Raw genomic sequence first — 23,920 nt, 5'->3', positions numbered from 1 at the left:
CAGCCTGGGGCCAGGATGGAGGGTGCCGAGGGCAGGGTGGGGCCTGGCTGGCCAGAGGTGCCGGGAGTGGTGGACGGGGACAGATTCCAGAATCATCTCCACAGTGGCACCCGACGGGGGAACAAGGCGTGGGACTCGCAGGTGGGGGTGGGGGTGGGGTGGACGTGAAAACGCCATCTTGTCATCTCGTTTCTAACTGGAGCCAAAGCTGGAGGGGAGGGGTGAGCCTTGGGCGTCACCTGTGGCTGGGGACGCGAGGCTTCAGGAGAGAAGGCCCCGCCTGGCACAGGTGGGCTTCCCGGGGTTTGTTCCAATATGGGGCAGGACGGGGGAGAAGAAGTTCAGAAGGAAAATGGGAGAGGAAAGTTGAAAGGGGAGCTGGGCGGGGTGAGCCTGGCTGCAGGTGGGAGAGAGAGGGAGGCTGGGGGGGGGGGCAGGGGCGGGGGAGGGGCGACGGGAGGTGGGGGAGGGAGAGGGGGTAGAGACGAGACAGGTGTGAGCACACCTGGAGAGGACACCTGGAGGCCGGAGGGCCATGGCGCCTGCTGCCTGTGGGGGAGGGCGAGGCGTGGGTTGGGGACAGTTCCCGAGCCCCTGTGGTGTCCCGAGTGCCACGTGGAGCCCTCCACACGCATCGCGTCCTCGACCCTGCGACACCACCCTCACTTACGGGCAGGAATCGGGCACTGGAGTCGCTTGTCTGTCCGTCCGTCCGTCCGTCCGGCTCCCGCTTCCACTCTGCTATAACCGCGAGCTCAGGCCGCTGGCCGGGAGTGTCCTCTCAGCACTGGGCGGAGCCTCCCCGGACACGGGGCTGGGCGCAACCCAGCTCAGGTGCCCACGGGGAGGTGTCCACTGCTCTGCATTCAGGCCCGGTGCCCAGATCCCTCCCCGCCGCCCCACTCAGCCCCCTCCGGGGCACCGCGCCCCAGCCCATCACTGCGCACCCCCCCACTGGGTTAGGTGGCACTCCGCCAGTGGAACCCTGTCGCCCATCAATGAAACATTGTCACATGGAGTTAATACAAAGGAAAAGGTTATTTCTGGACGTGCTGGCCTTGGGCTCCTATGGGACATAAAGTCAGCAGCAGGCTCTCAGGGGATCGGAGGGCTGTTGGCGTGTGGCCGATCGAAACCTTGGCTATTGGTGGGGTCCCCTAGGCCGAGTGTGGGGGTGAATAGAGAGGGGGCCCAGTTCACTTCCGGCGGGCGGGGCTGCTTCTCCCTCCAGAGTTCTGAGCGACAGAGCCTCGTGCGGACCGCACCTGGATGCCACGGGACAGGGAGCACCAGCTCCTCACCTGGGTTGGCAGAGCCACGTCTGGCCGTGGCCACCTGTCGTCCCAGGTTCAGGAGGAAGAACCGGGGCTGTGCCACCCTCCTCGTTCTTGGGGCACGGCCTGGGCAGATGGGTCTCTTCTCTGTCATTCAAAAACACTTGCTGTGTGTCCGCCCTTGGCCAGCACCCTGCATCCCTTCTCTGCTCCCAAGCTCCAGTTCCATTAGCCAGACAGGGAGAGAAACAAGGGCTGGCCTGTGTGGGGCGGAGGGGGCCGCCAGGGGGTGGGGGGAAGCAGATGGGTTTGGGGGGAGCCAAGGAGGTTGGTCTGGGAAAATGAGGCCAGGCTGGCGGTGGCCAAAGGGGGGGGTGACGCGGGTCTTCTCGCCGTGGCCAGGGACCCCCCCGCCCCTCATTCCACAGGCAGGAGCCGAGTCAGGGAGAAGGAAAGGAGTGTGTCCCGAGTCCCTTAGCCAGGCGGGTGCAGGGTAGGAGAGGGCGCTCAGGCTCGGGGTCAGTCCCCTTTGTCCCCAGCCACGTCCCACGGTGGGAGGCATGCGTCGCCTTGAGCCGGCGGGAGTTAGGTGGGTTCCACCTGGACCTCTTACCTGCTGGGGACTTGGCGAACGCTTTCGTCACCCTGAGTCTCAGTGCCGTCACCTGGAGACTGAGGAGAGAGCAGGCCCCCCTCCCTGCCCCGGCCTCTGCCACCCTCACAGGTCCACGTGAGGGTCACATCGAATGGGGTGCAGGAGCAGGTCTTGCGTGTTCCCGACTAAGAGCCTCCAGCCCACGCCCGGGGCCTGGGCGGACACCGGGACTGGCCGCGTCCCCGGCTGGACGCGACTGAGCAGAAGCGGACAGGAGAACCCGAGGCGGACGCCTGTTCCCAAGGGAAACGGGTCTCCCTGGCGAGCTGGAATGTTCGCTTCTGCTTTCCCGTCATGCGGGTCAAGGAGACCTAGGATGAGCCGCCCGGCGAGCGAGCGAGCGGTGGTGTGATGAGCATCTGTGGCCGATGAGGAAAACAGGTCTGAATACGGCCCGAGATCAAGGCTGCTCACTGGACGGCCCGGAACAGGGGCGGGCGTGGCCTTGTTGAGACATGTCCTTCCGAAGGCCGTGCACGGTCACTGTCACTGTCACGGGGGAGGGGCAGGGCGGGATCGAAAGGGTCCAGTTTCCACTGGGAGCTTTGCCAGGTGGGGCGTTAGAACCAACTCTCCGGAACAGACGCGTTTTCTTCCACGGGCCGAGGAGAAGGAGCGCGGGGCTCGGAGCCTGGCGACGGAGGCTCCCGTCCCGGGTCCCGTACGATCTGGGGTGGGTGGGACACTCGGGTCCCCAGGTGCCAGGTGAGAACCGCAACGCCTGAGCAGGTGAGACCACTGGAGGCGGTAAGGATGAAGTCCTCACAGGTGCCGTGAACAGTGCGTTTGGGGGGCCTGGCCTCAGGGACGCCTGGCCCACCGCCGCCTCACGCGGCCTGACCCCAGCCAGTCACTGCTCCCGCCCCTCACGGGCACAGGGAGGTGAATTCGGTGTCTGCTCTGGAGCGTTGACCAGCGTGGGGTTCAGCAGCCACTTCCCCGCCCAAGGGGAGAGAGGGTGGACATGTTAACGGGTCCCCCTTGTGACCAGACCCACTGCCCACTTAATTTCATTTTGCAAAACTGGGCGTGGGGACTCCGGAGGCTAAGTGGCTTGCTCGGATTCACCCCCATGTGGGAGAGTCCGGTGTGTGGGCCAGGTCCACGTGAGTGCACGGACGAGGGCGGGGTTGGGGGGCCCAGCTGCGACACCAGCTCACTCCGAGGAGGTGCCGACAGCCGACACCCGACACCCCTGGTCCTCTCGCCCTCGCCCTTGGCGGGAAGAAGGAAGCGACAGTTCCAGCCCCCCCCCCCCCCACCTCGCAGAAGCATTGCGAACCAGTGAAAATAAGGTCGCTGCTATCTCGAACTTCTCAGTTTCTCAAGAGTCTTCGTTTCAACCCTCATGGTCGACCGCAGGTGGCGGGGCAGGGGTGGGAACTGACCCCCACCCTTGGAGGTGGGGACAGGCAGGGCGCAGAGAGCCGGTCAGCTGACCACGTCCGGGACAGGCGCGGCTCCTCCCACCCGCGCGTGCGCGCCCGCACCCGCCTCTGCACAGCGATGCGCGATCTCCCTGCTGGGTCCTGCAGGGTTCTGACTGCCCCGCGGGCTGCCCTAACCTTGGCCGAGGACTTCGAGCTTCAGCTTCATCATCCACCAAGTGGGGGCAAGAACTCCGACCTGGTGGATGCGCGCAGGGTGCGACGATGAGTTCAAGGCCGGTGGCCCAGTGCCTGGCAGACACGCGGTGCTCGGCTGACAGCCGTTTGGGTTGCCGCTTGCAAAGGCGGCACTCGACGTGACCTTGAACGCGAGGGCTCTCTGCCGGCTGGCTCCGCCGGCTGCTGGGCTGCTGGCCGGAGTCCGCTGCCCTCGGCCCTCTCTCCCTCCTCCCTTCTTCCCCTCCCGCTTCCATCCCCAACCCCCTCCCTCCCTGTCCCCTTTCCTTCCTCCTTTCGCACGTGTATTTGAAATTTTACTTTGCCGACTTACAGCGAGGAGTCAAGGTGGCCTTCAATAAAACAAATATAATAACCACTAAAATGGGGATGAGACGCCTCGAGTCAGGTGTCCCTGGCGGGGGTCAGCGAACAGCGAACAGCGCTGCCCTCCACTGTGAAGGGCCTCGGGAGGGGGGGGGGGCCATCGAATCCACCCTGCTGGAGAGAGAGGAGAGTGAGGCCCTGCGGAGGCCTGGCCAGGGCGTCACGCGGTGAGAAGAATCAGGTCCAGCCCCGACTGGCCCTCAGGTACAGAGCCGCCGGGCTCTGATCGGGCGGCTCGGAGGAGGACGTGGCTCTCCACCAAGGAGGAGAGGGCTGGCTGAGGAACGAAGAGAGGGAGCCTAACAGTGTCCCGCAGCGGCGGCTTAAACAATGGACATTCATTATCTCACAGCTCCGGAGAGGCTGGAAGTGCAAGGTCAAGGTGTCAGCGAGGCTGTGCTTGCCCTGGAGGCCGTGGGAAGAAGTCGGTTCCACGCCTCCCGCTGGCCATCGAGGCCGCCCTAGGCGTTCTCCTGTGTGTGGCTGTCTCCGAGCCTCTCTTCTTTCTGTAAGGAAGTCATATTGGATTAAGGTTCTACCTACCCCAAGATGACATCATCTTGACTTGATCACCTCCTTAAAGACCCCATATCCAAATGAAGTCACATTCTGAAGTTCTGGGAAAGATTCGAACTTGGGGGGCGGGGAGCATATCCAGCCCCATCCGGGGAGGGAAATGAAGGGAAGAAGGAACAAGGGGAAGGCTGATCACGAACCCCGCTTCCACCCGCCTGTCTGCCCCTGCACTTGGACTTGGCCTTCGATGGTTTACAGGGTTCCCCAAACGAGCCTGGGGAGGGCAGGACCTTCTCACCCCAACCTTGTCACCTCCCCGACCTCCCCTCCACCACGCGCCGGATCCCGCCCCACTGTCCTGTAACCCAGGCCAGACGCCCTCCTCTTCCTCGCTCCCTCCACCTCTCTGCTCGACCTGCGTCCTACCCCGTGGGTCCCTCGGCTTCGCTCCGTCTTGGATCGCTGTCCCAGCCTCCAGGGCGGGGACTGCAGCCCCTCCATCCAGAAGCAGCTGAGTGACCACCAATAATGACTGGCAGGCCCTTGCCGCAGACCCTCTGGGCATCTGGCGCCAAGCCCTGTGCCGGGCGGCTGCCTCCCAGGTGCGCCCCCCGCACTTGGGGATCCAGCTGAGCCCAGCACGGTGGTCCAGGGGGCGGCCAGGCTCTCTCCTGCCCACCACCCCAGGCACTGGTCTGTTCCAGCACCCGCCACACAGCTCGCGTAGCAAGCAGTGTCGTCCAGCGGGAGGAGTTCCTGTCACCTGCCTTACGTTCCCATGGACACATAGCAGGCGTCCACTGAACAGATAACCCCATCTGTAGGAGAAGAGATGGAGAGGCAGAGCGAATGGCTTCCTTTACGTCGTTGAGCCAGTGGGTGACAGCCAGGCTTTGAGACTCCCCAGTCACAGGTGGGGGGGCCGCCGGCCCTCCCCCCGTCCCCACCACCACCTCTGCATCTGGATTTTACGACACTGACGTGGGCACAGCACTTGAAATGTCAATGGCTCCCCATCGCCTGTCGATCCCCCAACAGTTTTAAGAGGCGTTTGGCCTCTGCCCCCGTTCCTGGGGACTCTGCACCCTCTCTCACTGGGGCGATGCTGCCCGCTCCGCTCCACTGCAGTCTGGCCCTCCCCCCCTGCACCCTGGGGTGGCTGTGATCATCCGCCACCCTCCAGCCTTGGGAGCAGGCGTGGCCTGTGATTCCAAACCGATGAGAGAGACTGTCACCCCGAAGCAGCCCTCGACCAATGACAGGCAGGGGGTTGGGGGACCAGTACACCCCAGTCTCTCCTCTTGAGTAGGATAACTGGGAATCGAGGCCACAGGGTCTCCCAGAATTCCTAGTGTGACCCAGCCCTGTGGCCCACTGCAGCCACCTGCTCCTTAACTCACCTCGCTTGGCTCCCTTCCCTTCCCAGCTCACCGCCCACACACACAGGTGTTCCTGGGATCACCTGGGATCATCTCCCAGCTCAATTCTTTCACTTGCATTCTAGCTCAAGGTGGGCTTCTGGCTTAAATCTAACCTAAGCCACCACCTCCCTCCTCCCCCATCATATCAGGGTCCGAACCCACTCGAGCATCCACTCTCGGCTCCCTGGGCCCCTTGTCCCGAAACTTGAAAGCAGTGGAGCCGGCCTCAGGCCCGTGTCTCCAGGATCTGCGTCCGCACGGACATCCATCGGCTGGTGCCCCGAGCCTCAGTGTCCCCCATGCAGGGCGGTGGGGGCGGCCGTGCCCCCAGCTCACCCCACAGTGGTTGCAGCAGTCAGAATGGGGGTCCTTCCGCGGTGCTCCGTTTATTACTCTCGCCGGCATCTGTTCTGGACTCGGATGTGTAGCAGGGCCCCACGATGCTGCAGGGGAAGCCGGTTCTTCCTCACTCTGTTCCCCAATAATTACGCGCCCCGCCCCCCCGCCCGCCCCAAGCACTTTGGCTTTGCCCACAGAGAGAAGAACCAGGCTCGGGGGACAGACGAGTGCAAACTAACTTTTACTATCACTCTGCGGAGAGGGTCTGGGCCAGAAGCCTGCGGGGAAAACGGCGCGGAACCCGAGAAAGACAGCTGGAGAAGCGATCCCGCGACGGCCTCCCCGGCGGCGCAGGGGCGAGGGGCTGCGGGCGTCTCTCCCGGGGCTCGGAGGCAGGCAGCGTCCTCTCCTTGCATCCTACACACACGTGCGGCACGCTGACTCACTCTCAGACGGTCCTGAGCAGCCGACTTAGGATCCGTGGTGACGTGGGCGGGACGGTACCAACAAGAACGGTTCTGCTAAAGACAGACGCTTTGGGACGGGAATGTTCTCGGGTGGTGCCAAGGGCCGGGCTCCCGTCGGGGACCACGTCTGTCTCTGCGGCTCCAGGTGGTCAGGGCGGCACCTGGGATTCCCTGCCCCTCCCTGGCCATTTTCTCACTTGATGCCGCATCAACCACTTTTACCAGGAAGAACCAAAAACTCCCAGAGGTGAAGCCAGGAGCCCGTGGGCAGCTGCTAGGCCTCAAACCCACAGTTTCTGACTCCAAGGGTGGTCGGGTACCCTTCCTTCCCTCCGCTCCACCTGCCGGCAGAATCATGCTGGGAGGCGGTGCGGGGCTGCTTCCCCTTGGCCCGAACCCCCTTTCCCCTCGGCCTGGCTAGCGACACCATGGCCACACCTCCCAGTAGAAAGACTGGATTTTAGGTGACACCCTGTCCACTCTCCTGTCCTCCTGATCTGCCCCTGTGTCCCGACACTGGGTCTCAGCCTTCCTTCTACCTAGGACGATAAGCATAAACAAGACTGTCCTAGGCCCCTGACACACACAAGACATTCAAGCCTCCCTCCCCGCTTCGTCTGTGCTGGGGCTGCGGTGGTCCCAGGAATCTGCACCTGCCACCTGTCTGCTCTTCCAGGCCAGGTGCGGGCAGGTCTCTCTGTGATTGTCGCCTCCACCTCCCAGGTGCCCTCCACCTTCTCCTGCATCTTCCACGTCACCATGCAGAGTGTCAGAGCCCAGACCTCCCCGAGTCGCACCCACCTGTGCAGGCACTGTGGGCAGAAACCCCAGCCTGGCCCTGGAGACCCCGCGGTCTGGTCCCGCCATCTCTCTGTCCCGTTCCCTGCTGTAGGCCCCCTGAGGGTCCCGCTGCAGCCCGCCTCAGGGCCTCGGCTCACGCTGCCTCCTCAGCCGGAATCTCCTTCCCTGTCTTCGGACACCAACCCCGCTGCCCCAGAGCGGAAGCCTGAACCCCTGCTCAGGTCTCCTCCACTTCGGTCCATGCGTTCACCCCAGTCAGGCTAGTGCCCTGTGCATCAGTCCTCCAGACTAGGAAAAGGGGGCGCCTGACCCGCCTCCTGGCCCTCCTGGTGAGGGCCGGTGAGCCCCTGGATATGGAGAGAGCTTTGGAACGGTATAGCCCTGGAACTAACGGGTGTCACGGTCTCACCGGCTTTTTCAAGGCTCTGCCAAAACGGCTTCCTGCCAAGGCCCTCTCAGACCCCCCCCCCCCCCGCCGAATTCCCCCTTCCCTCCCATTATGCCACTTCCCTAGCTCCCTGCCATGCTTCATGCAGGGCCCCCTGGATTATGATTCTCACGCCTGTGTTTCCTCTGTTGGAGGCCTCGAGACACCGTGGTCTCCCAGGGCCTGGGACCCGTCTAAGCGGATGGGCGTCACGTAGCAACTGGTGCAGGGCCTTGCACAGCATAGGTGCCTAGTAAATGCTTACCGAACTGCTTTCGACATCGTTTTTCAAGATTCACAGTGGACTTTTATAGGAGCTTTTCTCCTGGGGGAGAAACTGAAGACCAGTTCTTTAGTCTGAATAATAGTCACTAATATTTTTGTTTTTTTTTTTCTGGTGTGCTAAAGGCTTTTGGGGCTGTGGCCTCATCGTTGCTCAGCAGGACTCTGGTATGACAGCTATAGCTAGTCCCCTTCTTAGCCAAGGGTCCTTTGTAAACAGAGGCAAAATAAAGCTTAAGGCCTATTTTTGGGGTGCCATCCTCGAGCAGCAAGAGTGAGGGGAAAGGGAAGGAAGGAAAGGAAGATCAAGGCGATGGGTCGTTGAGCTGTCCGCTGGGTCATTGAGCTGTCCGCTGGGTCATGTGGGGTATTTTGCAGGCCACCTGGTGGGACCACAGGTCCCCAGAGCATTCCAATTAGCCAAGGAAGGGAGTAACAATGACCTGCTGGCTCATCCTGGATCCTGATTCTACTTGGTCCAGGGTTATTCGACGAAGCACTAACTTACTTTCCTGGACTTCTGAATTGTGTCAGTCAGCTGCTTGCTTGGACATTGGGGAGGTAGATCTGTGCCCCGAGGTGCAAAACTTCACTTGTAAGCCGGAAGAGCGGGGAGGAGTCGGGGTCCCCACGGGTCCACAGGGTTGGATGTGGTGCTGGAGCTGCTGCAGCCCCACCTCCTGCAGGAGGCAAGGTGGAGGCCACGCTGGAGGCCACACTGGAGGCTGACTCTCACCTCAGGCGGTGGAGCCAAGGACAGATGGTAATTGGGGCTCTCTACTGAGCAAGGAGCCAAGGCTCAGGGCCAGGAAGAACTGCGTGGATCTGAGGTAACTCTTGCTGGTTGGAAGAGTCTCATTTTTACATCCGAAGAAACAGAGGCTGGGAGATCCCAAGGCTCTTAAGGGTCTTGCACCTAGATATTCAAGCTCCAGTCCAGGCCCCCTGTCCACTTGAATACAACGCAGGTGGCCCCTGGAATAGATTGTGAACTGCTCATTTCTTTGGCTGTCATTAATAGCCCACCTTTCCAAAAACAGAATGTGTGTCTTTTTTAGCATCCCTTCATTCATTCACCCCCTCACTCACTCATTCAGCTATTAAGCACCCACATGGTTACCTGCACACCAAGCCTGCCTTTAACACACGCATACTGTGCTCTGCCCGTCGGCCAGACTCGGCGCCGGCCCAGGCTCCACGGGGAAGACAACGGTCACCTTTATTACGGGACGGAATGCGCTCCAAGCAGTGGGGTGAGTGTCCAGAGGGAGGAGCAAAGAATTCACGTGTGGGCATTAGGGGAAGATTCCTAGAAAAGGTGGGATTTAAGGTGAGTCTTGGAGGATGAAGAGGAGTTTTTAAAGGTGGGGCGTAAAGGAAAGGGCATTCCAGATGGAGGGCACAGCATGGGCACGGGGTGGGGGCTGGTGGCCTAGGTGCAGGACGCATGGAGGGGAAAGGACACTGGCCCCCTCCCGCACCTGCTCACAAGCACCCGCTCTAGTTTCCCCTGCATAACCACTGCCCCATCATCACAGGGCGGCCCAGCCCCTGGCCTTCTGCTCGCTCAGGAACCAGGTGACGAAGAAAACGAGAGAGGGGCCTGTGGGTGGCCATTTCTGTAACCGGAATTAGTAGAAACTTGCAAACAGCACTCGAACATCTCTGCGGTGGGAGCAAACATGTATCCACCTGAGTCCATGTATCCACCTGAGTCCATGTGGGTCTCGGACAACCTGAGTATCCCGTCGATTTCAATATATACGTGGCCAATGAAATTATTGTGAAGTTCTACCAAAAACCAGGGACATTTATAGAGATTACAGTAGGAATCCTCTCACAAGTACGTTCTCTCTCTCTGGCTCTCTGGACACTGGTTTCCTTGGACAGTCCACTTTGCCAGACCGGTGTCCAGTCCAGCAAAAGCATTAAGTAAGGGGGAAGGTCGCCCTGAGTTGGACACCATCCCAGCTAAACCCGGAGTGCAAGGAGCCCGAGGCTCCTCACGGCACCCAGAACCAGCTCTTTTAAATTTGGTGGATCCTGCTTCCTCCTGGCTGGGACAGGGCCACTCGGAACATGTATCAGTTTTGTGGTGGACAACGAAGCTTGCCGGTTAACCAGGGATCCCTCATGGAGTGCTTCCTGAAGGGTCAGCAATGAGAGGTCCCCACTGTTTGGGGAGCCCAATAGACAAACTTCAAGTCGCTTGTGCCCAAAGCCCTAACAGAGGCCAGAATGACATTTGGGTCCCAAGCTGAAAAAAAAAAATTCCAGCTTCTGTTGACCCTAGACATAATTTGTGGCATATTGGCATGTTAAAAGGAGTATTTATTTGCTGATTGTGCGTCTGGGTATTTTTTTTTTTAATTAAAAAAATTTTTTTTGTGTGATGTGGAGGAATGTGAACTTTTAATGATTATCAGTTTAAACATTTACTTTGAAGTCTGATTGCAGCGTTTCTCCCCAGCGTTCTGATTGCAGCGTTTCTCCCCAGCGTTGCGTAGGATGCGCAAAGTATTGCGACGTTAATTGATGAGGACGGTAAATTCCACGACGGTCATGTATCGACTCGGAGACATTAACCTCCTGGCTGCGGGCCTGGGAGTTATGAAACGTGATCTCTGCAGCTGTAGTTATAATTGTTTTATGTCACATTGACCGGGAACGTTTACGATTTTTAACAACAGCCTTAAAAAGTCCAGTGACATCTGTTGAGAGTTTAATTGCGAGTGTTAAAAAAAAAAATCACTAAAGGAACAGTCAGATCAATGTTCATCCTGTTTAAACAACAAGGTGGCCATCAGGCGGTGGGGGAATCTGGCGACATGAATAATTCCATCTCCCAGTCACAGCGCTAGTGCACAGGGAGGCGGGAGGGGATGGAAGACAATTTAAATAAAGTAGGCGAGGGAGGAGGACGGAGGCAGGGGGAGAGCAGGGGAAAGAGGGATCGGCGAGAGGCAGAGGAGAAAAAAATGAAAAATGGACATTTTTCCTCCCACCGATAAGTATCTTTAACCACGGCGTCAGGCTGAGCACCCAGCGGAGGGGGAGGGGGACGCCCGGTTATCCCCGGGTTTCGCTGGGCGGGGCGAAGAGGAGGACGGTATCGCGGGGGCCCCATTCGGAGCGCCCAGCCGGGGTGGTGTTGGAGCGGGTGCCCCAAACGACGAGTTTGCAGCCCTCGGCGCCGCCACTTTTGTTCTCTGCTCGGGGCGCCCGGCCGCGGCGGGGCGGCAGTGCGCACGCGCGGGCGGGGCGGGGGCGGGGGCGGGGGCGGGGGCGGGGCGGGGCGGGCGGCGGGCTCGGGCGCCGCCCCCCGCCGCCCCGGCCCGCTCCATCCGGGCACTGCCGAATTAGCATCGGGCCGAGGCACAACTTCGCCGAAGCCCAGCGAGATCCAGGCGCGCGCGCCGGAGGAAATATAGTCCCTGCCGGCGGGCGGCTCGCGCGGGCGGCGGCGGCGGCGCGGGCGCGCGCCGGGCTGCGCGGGGCTGCGCGGGGCTCCCGGCGCCGGGGGGCCATGCGCCGGGCGGCGCCGTCAGCCCGGGGACCCGGCGCAACTTGCCGGGCATCCTGAGGAGTTGGGGTGGCCGCGGGCTCGGCGCCGCGGCGCCCGTCCGCCTTTCTTCCCCTTCGACAGACCACCCCGTACTCCTGTTCGGCCGTGGAGGAGGGGGCTTGTGTCCCCCCCAACCCGCGAGGCCCAGTCCGCCCCCGCCCACTCCTGCCCCAGCCGAGCCGCGCAACTTCCCGGCAGCGGGGGCCAAAGTGAGCGCAAAGTGCTGCCCAAGTTGCTGGGATGGAGCTGCAGAGCCGGCCCGAGGCGCTCACCGTGGAACTCGCGCGCCACCAGGTAGGCGGCCGGGGGCCCGAGGCCGGGGTAGGGGTTGCAGGGGCCCGGGCCTGGCGTCCTGTTCCTCTTCGCGGGGTCTGCTTGACCGGAGGTACCTGGAGGAGGCTTTTCCTTGATCCTGCCGGGGGGATGGGAGGAATAGGTACAAGCAGGACCCCCCTCGGAGCTCCCCTCCTTTCCCCCTCTGGGTTCCCCCTCCTTCCCCTTCTTGTGCAATCCTGCACAGTTTGGGGCGGGGGGCGGGGGCCCGTGGGACCTGAGCCCGGCGTCTTTCTCGACACGGGGTCTGCAAGATTGAAGGCGCCGGGAGGGGGCCCTTCATGAGCCTGCCCCGGGGTGTGTGCGAGTGTGTGCGCCGACCCCCCGCGGCCCCCATCCCCGTGCAATCCCGCACAGTTTGCAAAAGTAGTTTTGGCGATTGTTGCTGGGCGAGCGGCGGCGTGGCGACCGGAGCCCGAGCGGTATTGCGGCGTGCGCGTGTGTGTGTTGGGGAGATTAGGACGCGACTTGAATATTTATGAGCTTTGCTCGACACGGACTCGCCGTGTTTACTTGGCTCTTTGTTCCTCCCCCCTCCCCCGGCACACACACTCACACTCACTCGCACACGCACCCCGGCCTGCAAACTTGCACGGCTCGGGGCGCGCCGCCGGGTGGCCTCGGCCCCCGCCCCGCCCCGCGAGCTGCCCCGATGAGGCGGCAGCCACAGGTAAGCGGCCCCGCGCGGCACTGCCCGGCCGCCGCGCGTGCGGGACGCGGCTAGGGAACTTGGGGCGCGCTGCGGGCAGCCTGGCTCGCGGGGCGGGGGGCTGCGGCCCGCGGGGCCCCGCGCGCACCCGACCCCCCGGACAGCTGGCCTGAACCCGCTCCTCCGTGTTTCCGCAGAACGGCGACCTCAAGAAGCAGCTCCACGAGAGACAGCCGCGGATCGCCGCGCTCAGCGACAAAGTAAGCGAGCCGGAGCCTGCGCCCACCCCCCACCGGAGTGGGGAGAGGGGTCGCCGGGCACTTTGGCAGCGCCCTAAAAAGTGCCGGCCTCCGCGCCGCGCGCTCAGACTCCTGAAGGAGTCCGTGTGCCATCCTTAAAGTTAGCCGTCCCCCCCCCTTTTTTTGGAAAGAGCGAGCTGGGTTCTCGGAGGCCGCGGGGCGAGAGCGCAGAGGCCGAAAGACGGCAGCCGCACTTAAAAGGCGGCGAGCAGCCCGGCGTCCATTTTGAGTTGGTGGACATGTTTTTGGAACGCGGTGGGCATTCCTCGCGCCTCCGTGTCCCCGCTTCTCGCTGGCGTGCTGGCGGGGGTCGAGGGGGCGGTAATTCAGGCCTGGACACCAAACTCCCCGGGAGCGGTTTCTGGGTGCCATTGGAGATTTTATCGCGGAACGGTCCCCCCGGGCTCCCCTCCCCTCACTTCTTTCTCCAGCATCACTTTTTATTCTTGGAACCTGACGCCAGCTCCCGGGGAACAAAAGAAAGGCGCCCCCGGGACGCCCCAGTTCTGCCCCAACTTTGGTCTGCGGGCGTCAGGTGTAGATTGGAACCCACGAGAAGCTCCTCGACGCGGGGGCCACGGCCGCCGACCCCCCTCCCGGGCCCTCGAGGAGGAAAAGTTGTCCATTGTGACTTAGTTGCGCTGGGCGCAGCGCTCGGGGTTTCAGCACCACGAACAGATGCCGCCGCCGGAGCGCGGCGGGCCGCGCGCCCCCGCCCCGCCCCCGCCCCCGCGCGCCCCTCCCCCCGCTCCTCCCTCCCCGCCGTTTCCCCTCTCCACTCACGCCCCCGCCCCTTCCCCGCGCCGCCCGGAGCCGAGAACTTTGAGCGGTGCAGCCAATGGCTCTGCCCGGGCTCCGAGGCGCGGGGGCGGGGGCGCCCCTCCCCGCAGACGCGTCCCCTCCCTCCGCCCGCGGCGCCCCCCGGCCATCGATCGCGCTTCCTTAGGAATGCCGGCGTCCGCCATCAGCACCAAACTTGGACAGCGCCCGCCCCCGGCTCGGCTGCTGATCCGGCCCCCCCTCCTTCGTCCCCCCAACTCCCGGCCGCCCTGGCTGGATCAGATGCCCCCTCCCCGGAGGAATGTTCTCGGCGGGGGGAGACGTGGACGAGATTGGCGGGGGTGGCGGCCACCCCGGAGAGCGAGAACTCGGAGGCCGGGCATTCATTTCGAGTCTTTAAAGTTGAAAAGTGGGAGGGGGCGTGCGGAAGAGGAGGGGGCCGGGGGCTGCGGGAAGAAAGATGGCTGTTCCCGCGGGTCCGCGCCCGGTCGGGGGCGCCCGGCCGGACGGGAGGGTTGGGACGAATGCATTAACCCCTTTCTGCCGGTGCGGCGGCCCCCTACCCGGCGCGCGCGCCCGCCCGCCCGGCCCGCGCCCCCGTCCTGGAGTGGAAGCTTCCATTCCCGCCGGAGGGGGGCCCGGCGCGCGGCCCCGGCGAAGTCGGGGAGTTCGCGGGGGGAGGGGACCCGGGCCTGGCATTACCATTTTGATTGCTTTGATGCCATTTTTGGAGGGGGAGGGGTAGAAGACCCTTCTCAGCTGAGCACAAAGATGTTTAATCACTGTGTAGAATCAAATCAGATACTTTCTTTAAAAAAAGAAACGAGCACCAAATCTGGTCCGGTGTGATAGCTGAGGCTTACTGAGCCCTTTTTTCACTGGGTAAAACGGCAAGTTGTTGACTCTTGTGCGCCGAGTAGAAGATTTAAAAGAGAGAGAAAACCCAGTAATCCTGCGGCTTTTATTGCGACCTGCCTCTTTATGTGTGCTTCTCCGTGGCAGTAGTTTCACTGCTTCGAACGGCTTTTTCAGAGCTTAGGTTTGGTCATTTCTTCTGTATTGTAGCAACTCTTTCAAGGCTGCTTAAATTTTTATGATGATAGTAAATGAGCAGGTATTTATTATCTGCCATGCCGGAATTTAGATGAGGCTGGGAGGAACAGTGGAAAACCCTGTTTGAGGGCTGCCGTGCAGCCTCGGGAAGGAGCTGTCCGACTTCGGGCTGCCTTTGCCTTTAAATTTGAATCGGGGAAGGATGCCTGCCAAGGGAATGTACCTCCATCTTTTTGTGTGTGTGAGTGTGTGTTTAAAAGGAAAGACAACAACGAAAACTTTTGTTCTCTGGCTTTTTAAAAATGTTTCTCTTTGAAATGACTAAAAATAATGTCTTGTAAGCAGCCGGGGTTCAGCCTGGCTGTCTGAACTTGTGTTTGTGACTGTAAGTGTGTTGTTTTTTCTTTTTCTCTTTGTGGCATTTTATATAACAAGGGCTCATAAAAGGGGGGGGGCGTGCTGAGGCCGTGGTGCAGCATGCTAATAAAGCTGCCTGTCTCTCCCAGTTTCGCGGTGAAATCTTTCAGAGCTCACCTATGAAATGAGTTGAGCAGACTTAACATTTACCGGTCTCTCTCTCTCCTTGGGAGAGTTTGGTGGTGATTGGCAGCTTGGCTAGGGAAGGGTCGATGAACTAGCTAGCTCTTGGAGGTGCTTCTGATCTGTACCCTGGGTCTTGAAGAGGAGCGGAGTTAGGGGGCTCTGCTTGGTCACCCCAGACCTTGCCTAGGCGGAGCTGAAATGTGGGATCAGGGATAAAAAGAAGCCAGTATTTCAGAGTTTGTTTTCAGCTCAACATAAAATTAAAGGTAGTGTTCATATATGGATTTCCTTGGGGAGAAACTCATACTGTCTGCCCCTACGGAGATATGTTTTTGTGCGGCTCCCGCGTGGAATATGGGATGTAAAGGTTAAATTTCAATTAAAAGTGCACACGTGGATGATGAACTAGATAGTTAAGTGAACGGGTGACCCCATTATCCACATCTGTTAGAAATACAATGGCAGCTGAGTGATATCTTTTGATACGCAGCCATCGGCTTACCATTTGTGCCCTTGGCACTGAGAGTTTTTTTGGTGACTTCCAGAAGCGTGGACGAGAGTTTAAGGGTATTCGTCGAGGACTCGTACAGGGAAGTAGGTTGGCTGTTGGTCAGAAGTAGAGAGAGACGAATTCTGTATCACTCCCCGGTGTTTCTCCCGCCATCGGTGGACTAGGGGACACCCAGGAAACCAGCTTTCCATGGGATGTTGCCATTTGGAAACATAGTTTTCCTTTAAAAGAGAAGGAGGTGTGGGAGTGGGTCAGAGCTGAATCGGGACCCAGCCAAAGCGGCTCAGCTGTGTCCCCAGGTGCGGCCGTGCCCGCCGTGGGGCTGTGGCCCCGGAGGAGCCGGGACCCCTCTTGTTTAACGAGATGCGATGTGTGAAGACTCCATTAGTTGCTCCAGTGGTTTTATGCCGTGAATTTGCAGCACATGCAGAGAGGCAGTAACGTTTTTATCTAAATTGTCAAGCAACAAGCACTTCCGTGTAAATAACAGACCCATCATAAGTACTGGAGGGACCCCCCCGCCACACACACACACCGCTCCGCCTTCGGAGTTCTCAGCACAGGATTCGGATGCCACGTGTAACGGGCTTCTCCAGACCTGAACTTCATGCACGTTCAGCTTCACCAAAGAGTGAGAGGAGCCTGAAGTCCGTGCTGGCGTGGCAGAGAGAGAGGCAGGCGGACAGACAGATAGGCAGGCAGGCGCCGAGGCCCTGGAGGGAAACTCAGGGCCTCGCGCTCTGCTCCTTCTGTCGATTTAATGGACTCTGGATTCTGAGGGGCTGTCCTCAAGTTCAGCAATAAAAATATGTCTTCTTGAAAGGTCCTATACATTTGGCACACGCTCGGGCGCTGAATCATGTCCTCGCTGGGATTCACGAGCCATGTCGGGTGCCAGAGGGGCGTGGCCCCCCGAGCGAACGCTGGGTAGGTGCAGTCCGAGGCTCCCGGACTGTCCGTGGTCCTGTAGTACGAGGACGTTTCGTTTGCCAGCTCCTTTTCCCAAGTCCGCTCTCGTCCAGGAGGATGATGCATTTGAGTCTTTCTGACCCGGAATTCGAGACCGGGTCCTTATTACAGCGTGGGTGCAGGTTACAGAGAGAACGAGCCATCTCTCCATTCCCTGCAGGGAAGAGCGTGGGGCTGAGACAGCGGGGCCCAGGCCCGGCTTCTCCCACTGCCCCCCGTGTGCCCTGGACCCCTCAGGACCCCTGCGGCGGCCAGCCTCCGTGGCCTTCGCTTTTATCTGAGCCGTGTTCCTGGGGTCCCTCTTCCCCTTGGAGCTTCCTCCACACTGGTCTCCCCAGTACCATCTCCTAGCTGGAAGGCCGCGGTAGCTTCCTCACTGGATCCACTTACAACAAAACAAAAACCCAGCTTTATGGAGGTGAGATTCACATATCATATAATTTACTCATTTGAAGTGTACAATTAAGTAGGGTTTTTAAAATTATTATTATTTGCAGATATTTGTAACTGTTACTACCATCAATTTGAGAATATTTTCATCTCCAAAAGTAACTCTTTGGCTGTCCGTCACCCGCTCCCCCCAGCCCTACTCATCATGTACTTTCTGTCCCTTAGAGTTGCCTTTTCTGGACTTTCATGTGAATGGAACCGCTTGGCATGTGGTCCTAAGTGACTGGCTTTTTTCATTGAGCATCACGTGTGAAGGTCCATCCAAGCCGCAGCCTGTGTCTGTATTCTGTTCTTTCTTCTGTCTGAATACTATTCCTCTGGCGGGAGAGACCGTGGGAGACCACCGCCTGTCCACTGTCTGTCCATTCGCCAGCCGAGGGGCACTCGGTCGCCTCTGCCTTTGGGCTGCCGAGGGCACTGTGCCGCGTCCACTCTTGGCCTCTCCGCTACGTCCTGCCCCGGAGTAAGTGCCTCAAGACCTGATCACCACCAGGTCCTTCCTCGCTGGAGACCTGGGAGCAGTTTTCTGCTGCTTGTGGGGTGAAAGCTGAGGGCTCTGCCCACCAGCTGGGGTTCCCTGACACCTCACTGCACCCGGCAGGGCGGCCCCCTTGGTGGCTTGTCAGCAGCCCTGGCACCCCAATGCTTTCCTGCCTCTGGAGAGTGCGCACCATGGCTGTCCCTGTCTTCCCACGGCCACCTGCTGTCCCGGAGGGTCCGTGAGTGGCGGGCTGGGTCTCCTGCCCCCTCCCCCTGGATGCTCAGAGCAGGGCTTCACGGGGGCCGAGTGCTCATTCATGGAACCAGTGGGTCACTTCGTAAAAAGATGGGTGTGAGGGTCAGCAGTGATGTACTTAGGGCCCAGCAGAGTCCCTAGCCTGTGGCAGGCATGCCGTGAATGGTAGATTTTAAAACCAGATGTTTGAAACGGGAGGACACAGAGACAAACGAGGCCCGCAGCCCCCCACCCTTGGAACGCTCACCAAAGAGCAAGGCGTAGATAAATAACCACCTTTCAGGAGATTCCAGACAAGGTCTGTGACGAGAGCTCTCCGTGGGAGCCCTGGCCTCAGGTCTGGCCTGCAGGTTTGAAGGTGGCTTCCTGGAAGAGATGGGGGAGGGGCCCTCAGGACACCTGGTGTTTCGGGCAGGAGGAGCTGGTGGCCAAGCCAACTGAGCAGGTGCGGGCGGGTTCCCGCAGCAGAACCACAGGAGAGGAGAGACAGCAGAGGTGGCCGGCTGGGGCCGGAGCGGGGAGGCAGAGGTGCCGGATGAAGTACGAGCAGGAGTCAGGAAGGCGGGAGAGTGAGGGCGCCCCGGGCTCCCTTCCTGCTTGGCCCAGCCACATGAGCGAGCTTCACAGATGCCCGTCACCTGCGTGGGGAAGCAGGGACAGCCAGAGCCTGTGCATGACGTGGGAGAGGCGGCTGGGAGGCTGCCGGGCCCATAGCCCTGGGTGACCAGCGGACATAACAGCGGGAGGGCAGGGCCACGTGCGGACTCTCCTCCTCCTGCCTTCCCCAGAGCTGCTTAGAGCTGACAAACTGGCGGGGGGACCCTTCTGGAAGCCTCCGGAAGGTTACTCAGTGGGCAGCTCTGCTTAGTTTAAGGAAAAAAGTGTGTGTGTAAATGTATGTGTGTATGTATGTTATATTTATATTTATTGGTTGCATTTTTATTATTGTTTTTATTTTGACTATACACAAAATATAGAATAATAAATATATTGATATATACCAACGGATGTAATTCATGTAGAGTCTGTGTAATATATATAATCACTTAATAATGTGTCTGAGATTATGTTACTAAAATGAGAGGATCTGTTTTTGAAGTAAGAAAAATAATTACCGTTGTGCTAAAATAAAATCTTGCTGAGGAGGGCGGTGATCACCATTCTTTCTATTATTTCTGTAACGTTGAGGAGATAAAGAATTCTACTTTTACAAAAAGTTTTCATTATAAGAGAAATACAGGCTCATTGGGAAAAAAATTCACAGTAGAGACTCGAAAGCCGTAGAATGTAAGCCCCACCCCTTCGTGAGCTGGCGGTCGGGGGGCCGTGCCGGCTTGGAGGCGTGTTCGTGGGGTGCGTTCTCTGCACACACAGACGTCTCTAGCATGGGGAAACACCTGGCGGATGCCCTACACCTGTGATTCTGAAACTTGCTTTCTGCCCTTGGCGGTGGGTTGTGGACATCTCTTGGGAACAACTCAGTTTAATTCTGCGAGCATTTAACGAGCTCGCGCCGGGTTTTGGGGATCCAGAGGGTATGGTGGGCGGTGTGCTGTTGGTGGCAGGGATGGCGAGGCTTGCCGTTTACAGGCTGCTTTCCCGTAGTCTCTGCCCGCAGACGTTGTCACGTAAAGATGGGGAGGGAGGGCGCCACAGTGCCCTCTCCCGCGGGGTCCAGCGAGGCATCTGCACGAGACGCTTCTCCCCCAGGCCACCCTGGCAGCACATGAGGTGATGTGCTGTTATACGGGGTGTGTGGGGGTCACTCCGAGGAGGTGACATCTGCACCTGCAGAGGAGCATGGGGACAAAGTGCACACACAGTGCCTGGGCCACCTGTGGTCCCCAAACTCGTCGGTGGGTCTGTCCCGTCACCTCCGTGATGTGTGTCTCTTATTTAATCATCGAGACAGTCCCAGGACCTGCGTCAGGCTGGGCAGGTCAGAGAAGGCGCCGCCCGAAGTCAGGCGGCGGGGGGCCGCTGCGAGGGTGCCCTCCGTTTCAGCCCCAGGCCTCGTCTCCAGCTGGCCCCCCGCCTGCTGGAGTATGCACGACGTCCTCAGGTCGCAATGCCGGGGCGCACGTCCCAGCTCCCTGCTTCTGGGGGCAGCCCCGGGCGGTCATTTGGTCTCCTTGGGCCCTGGTTCCGGTGTGAGAGCGGGCAGGGTAGCCAGACCTTCCTCACCGCGTTACTGAGGCGAAACCAGGGAACAGATGTGCGGGCGCGTCGGAACCACAAAGCCGCGGGGTCGGTTTGGGAGGACCGGGGTCGGTTTGGGAGGACCGTGGTCGCCGCGCCTGTGACCACAGGAGGCGCCCGTCAGCCCCGGCCCTGCGCTGCGGGAGCCGGGGCCTTTGCACTGTGGCCTGTCCCCTTTCGGGCATCCTGTAGCTGCTCATCCCTCCTGGCTGAGGTGGACGGTGACTTCGCCATCCTCTCCCACCAGTCCAAAGGGGTCACTTTGATATGTTAGCCTCTTAAAACACCTGCTGTCAGAGCTGTACAATTGATTTCAATTAACAGAATTTTTTCAACGGATTGACTGATAATAACTTTGGTAATCCCACGATGCCTCATTAGAGCCGCTGGTCCTGGTGATTAGCCCTGGGATTTAGCAAGTGTTTCCTCTAGCGCCTTTGTCTGTTCGGGAACCGAGTCATGGGCTCGGTGCCGTCTCTGCTGGGCTCGTGTGAGCCGGTACTAACTGTGGCCGCCGCTGGGTGTGCCCGCCACTGCCCGCCACTGCCCGCCAGCCTCGGGAAGCGCGTGGGTCGTTCCTCAGTGCTGGGGACCCTTGACACAGATTGTGTCTCGGCCCACACTGGTCACTTGGTGGAGGAGGCAGAGGGGGCCCCTTTGGGAGTGTCTATTGGCTCAGCCTGCAACTTGGGGGGAGAGGCTGGTCTCTAGAGGAGGGTGCGGCGTGGCCACACGTGCACCTTCCTGCCACTGTTTGGGGTTTTAGGGGATGGGACCCCGGATTGGATTCCCTTCCAGGAGCGTGCCACTGAGGAGGCTTTTAGAAGTAGGAACAAGAAAGTCAGAGGGCAGAGCGCTGGGGGACGAGATGAGGTGGGTGGTGCCCTCCGCGTGGGGCCCGGAGTGCGTCCTCAGCAGGTGGGGCTCAGGGTCAGCCTTTCCTCCGTCAGCTTTCCTGCTCGTCCCAGGCCAGGCCCCTCCAGTGCCGTCCAGGGACCAGCTCACTCGCTGTTCATGGGGAGGCCTGCTCCTCATGTCCATTTTATGTGGGGGGAGGCTGGAGCCCAGAGAGGCTGAGTCGCCAGTTGGCATCCCACGCTGACAGGTGGACGAGCCATGACCCCATTCTGGGCCGTCGTGGCTTCCCGATCTTAACCCCTGCACCGGAGTGTGTAGGGGGAGATGGCAACAGTTTTTTGCCACGAATATGAAACGTTTGCTGCGTCTTATAACCCCGGGACACACGATCGGATGACAGTGAATGGAGTCAGCGTGTCCGACGAGCCCCAGCGGGTTGTGGCCGGTCCGTGGGAAAGAGCAGGGTTCTCGCTCCGAAGTCGAAGGTCCTGGAACTTTGGAGGGGGCCTGGGTCTGCATCCAGTCTGCCTGCTGTCTGGCACTCGGGCGGGGAGGATAGGGTAGGCCGGGCGCAGGGAGGGGTCTCTGTAGTGTGCGAGCCGAGACAGCGGCAGGCGGATCATTTGGAGGGACCCCAAGCAAACTCTCGTGAAGAGCCCCTCAGCTCTGCCTGCTCCGCCCTCGCCTCTGGCACCCCACCTTGCCCTGAGCCTCTGCTGCGGCTGGCCCTCTCATTATTAACGTCCTCGTTATTTTCGCTTGAAGGTGAGGGATTTTCTCGTTTTGAAGTGGCCTCTGTTCTCCGAAGGAACGAATACGCTTCCCGAAGGCGTTTTCACGGACGGCCACGTGTATCGTTCGGCGGTGGCGGTTTCCAGCGCGCAGTGAGTCGCGGCCGCTGACGCGGCTTCGCCCGGGTTGCGGCCTCTGCTGCCCGCGGCGGGCGTCCTGGGCCACCGCACACAGCCACACTTTTTTCTTGGCACCTGTGTTAAAACAGCGCAAGGAAGCACATCCATGGAGAGTTTTAATTTTTCGTCCAGTGCCGGGTAGACCCTGAGTCTCCAGGTTAGCTGGGGGAGGCGGATGGCTGGGTCCTGATCTCACAGTGGGCAGAATGCTGCTCCCCAGGCCGGGCTGTCCTGAGGGTTCACAAGGGGGCATGTGCCCCCCACCCTGTGCCGGGCACGATTCATCACTGGGGAGGGGGGTGTTACCATCACTTTGTTAACAATACTATGAGAAGCGGAATGCTGGCGGAGCCCCAGAGATGTCATTGCCGTGGCTTCCTGGTGGGACAGAAGCCCTTGGACCAGTGTGTCCACAGTCGGGATCGGGCCCTCAGCTCAGGGTCTGGTGGAAAGTGAGATCGTGTGTCCCCCAGACTTGGCCTGGTGGCTTAAAGCATAGGACGTGAGAGGCAAGGGGTCTTTGTAGGGCATCTTCACCAGGTCCCCTTCTTACAGGTGGGAAATTATGGCCCTGAGTGGGGATAGGAACGGTACCCAGGAAACACCGGGAGCCCCAGGGATGACAGGCTCCTGACCGCACACCCCGCACAGTGCAGCCATGCAAGAAGCCTGTTGTTTCTGTTTAAGCAATTAAATTCTGTTCACAAGAGTTTTCTTTCAGGAGCGTTAGCCCTGTGTGGGACTTCTGGAGGTCTTCCACAAAGTGTCCTCGTGTGACAACAGGGCCACCAAGAAAGGACCCTGGGGCGACACCCTGGTGTATTAGAATGGCCATGAGGCCTTCAGAGCAGTTGGCTTCTGATTTGCACAAGGCAGGGGCAGGCGGCCGTCTCGTGACACTTGCTGAATCACATGGACTGTGGACCTCTAGGTGCAGGTACATTTCAGAACGACGGTTCAGAAGGAGCAGGGGCCGTTCATCACCCAGCCTGGTGCAAGGTGGGGCAGGGGGAGGTCACCCTTCACCATCAAAAAGGCTCTAAAAGATGGCAGTGTGTGTGTGGGGGGGTCATCTTTAGGGCAATGTGACTGCCTTTTCATCTTCTGAGTGGAGGAAGCAGAAAGTGACTTGAAATGGCAGATGGGGGTCTGTGGGGGCTTCCCCCGGGGACGCCAGCAGGCTGTCCATGGGTGACGCTCTGATCAGTTTGGGAAGAGGCTTTTTGCTCCAGGAGAGAGGCAGACCTGGACGGGAAGGGGAGAGCGAGGAAGAGAAGGGGTTGTGTTTCTCTTCGATGTCGTTCAGGCGGAATGCCAATCTGCACATGCAAATGAACTTGGAAATGCAATTAAAAATACATACATGTTAGAGACCGTGATCCAGAATTTAATGCGAGTTGCGGGTTACAGAGTGACAAGCAGCATTGCCTACGATCAGCGATCCTGGCTCCCCTCCGTGATGAGCGCGTCTGGGTGGTAATAAACGCGCCGCAGGTAAACGCGGGGCTAATTTCTCAGACTTCACTTGGACGGCCTCGCCGATGCCGCGTTCCCTTTGCCCACATCGCCAGCGTCCTTCTCCCGGCTGCCACGGCCGAGGGGCCACGTGCTCACGAAGGTCTCGCTGAGGGCTTGTCCTGGTTCGACGGGGGAGGTGACAAAGCAGAGTTACCGGTGTTGTAGTGGACGCTGTCCCAGCGGCAGGCCCTGGAAGCGGGCGCCCCGAGGGGAGGCTGCGAGGCGCCGCGGTGGCCAGCGCCTCAGAGCGGGAGCTGGGGTGTGGGGCCCGCATCTTCCACGCAGGGGACTGGAGGGGAGCAAGGTGGCCGAGCTCCCTGCTGCTCGGGCCCTCTCCCGCACTTCCCGGTGTGCCTGCCGGCCTTGACAGCTC

The 23,920-nt window shown here is 60.1% G+C and overlaps 1 protein-coding gene across 1 annotated transcript in view; it reads left to right on the top strand.

Moving 5' to 3' along the window:
* The first annotated feature begins 11,713 nt into the window (after window positions 1–11,713).
* PHF21B (PHD finger protein 21B) overlaps window positions 11,714–23,920 on the top strand; it is a 65,224-nt gene continuing 53,017 nt past the window's right edge. The window contains exons 1-2 of the mRNA XM_036237638.1: window positions 11,714–12,032; window positions 12,918–12,980. Coding sequence (XP_036093531.1) covers window positions 11,979–12,032; window positions 12,918–12,980 — 117 coding nt within the window. The 5' untranslated portion in view covers window positions 11,714–11,978. The remainder of the gene's footprint in view (window positions 12,033–12,917; window positions 12,981–23,920) is intronic.

Source organism: Rousettus aegyptiacus, unplaced genomic scaffold, assembly GCF_014176215.1.
Source record: "Rousettus aegyptiacus isolate mRouAeg1 unplaced genomic scaffold, mRouAeg1.p scaffold_m13_p_2, whole genome shotgun sequence".
NCBI classification, from domain to species: Eukaryota; Metazoa; Chordata; class Mammalia; order Chiroptera; family Pteropodidae; genus Rousettus; species Rousettus aegyptiacus.
The sequence above is the reverse complement of the archived record's forward strand: the minus strand, read 5'-3'. Positions and strand labels throughout refer to the sequence as shown.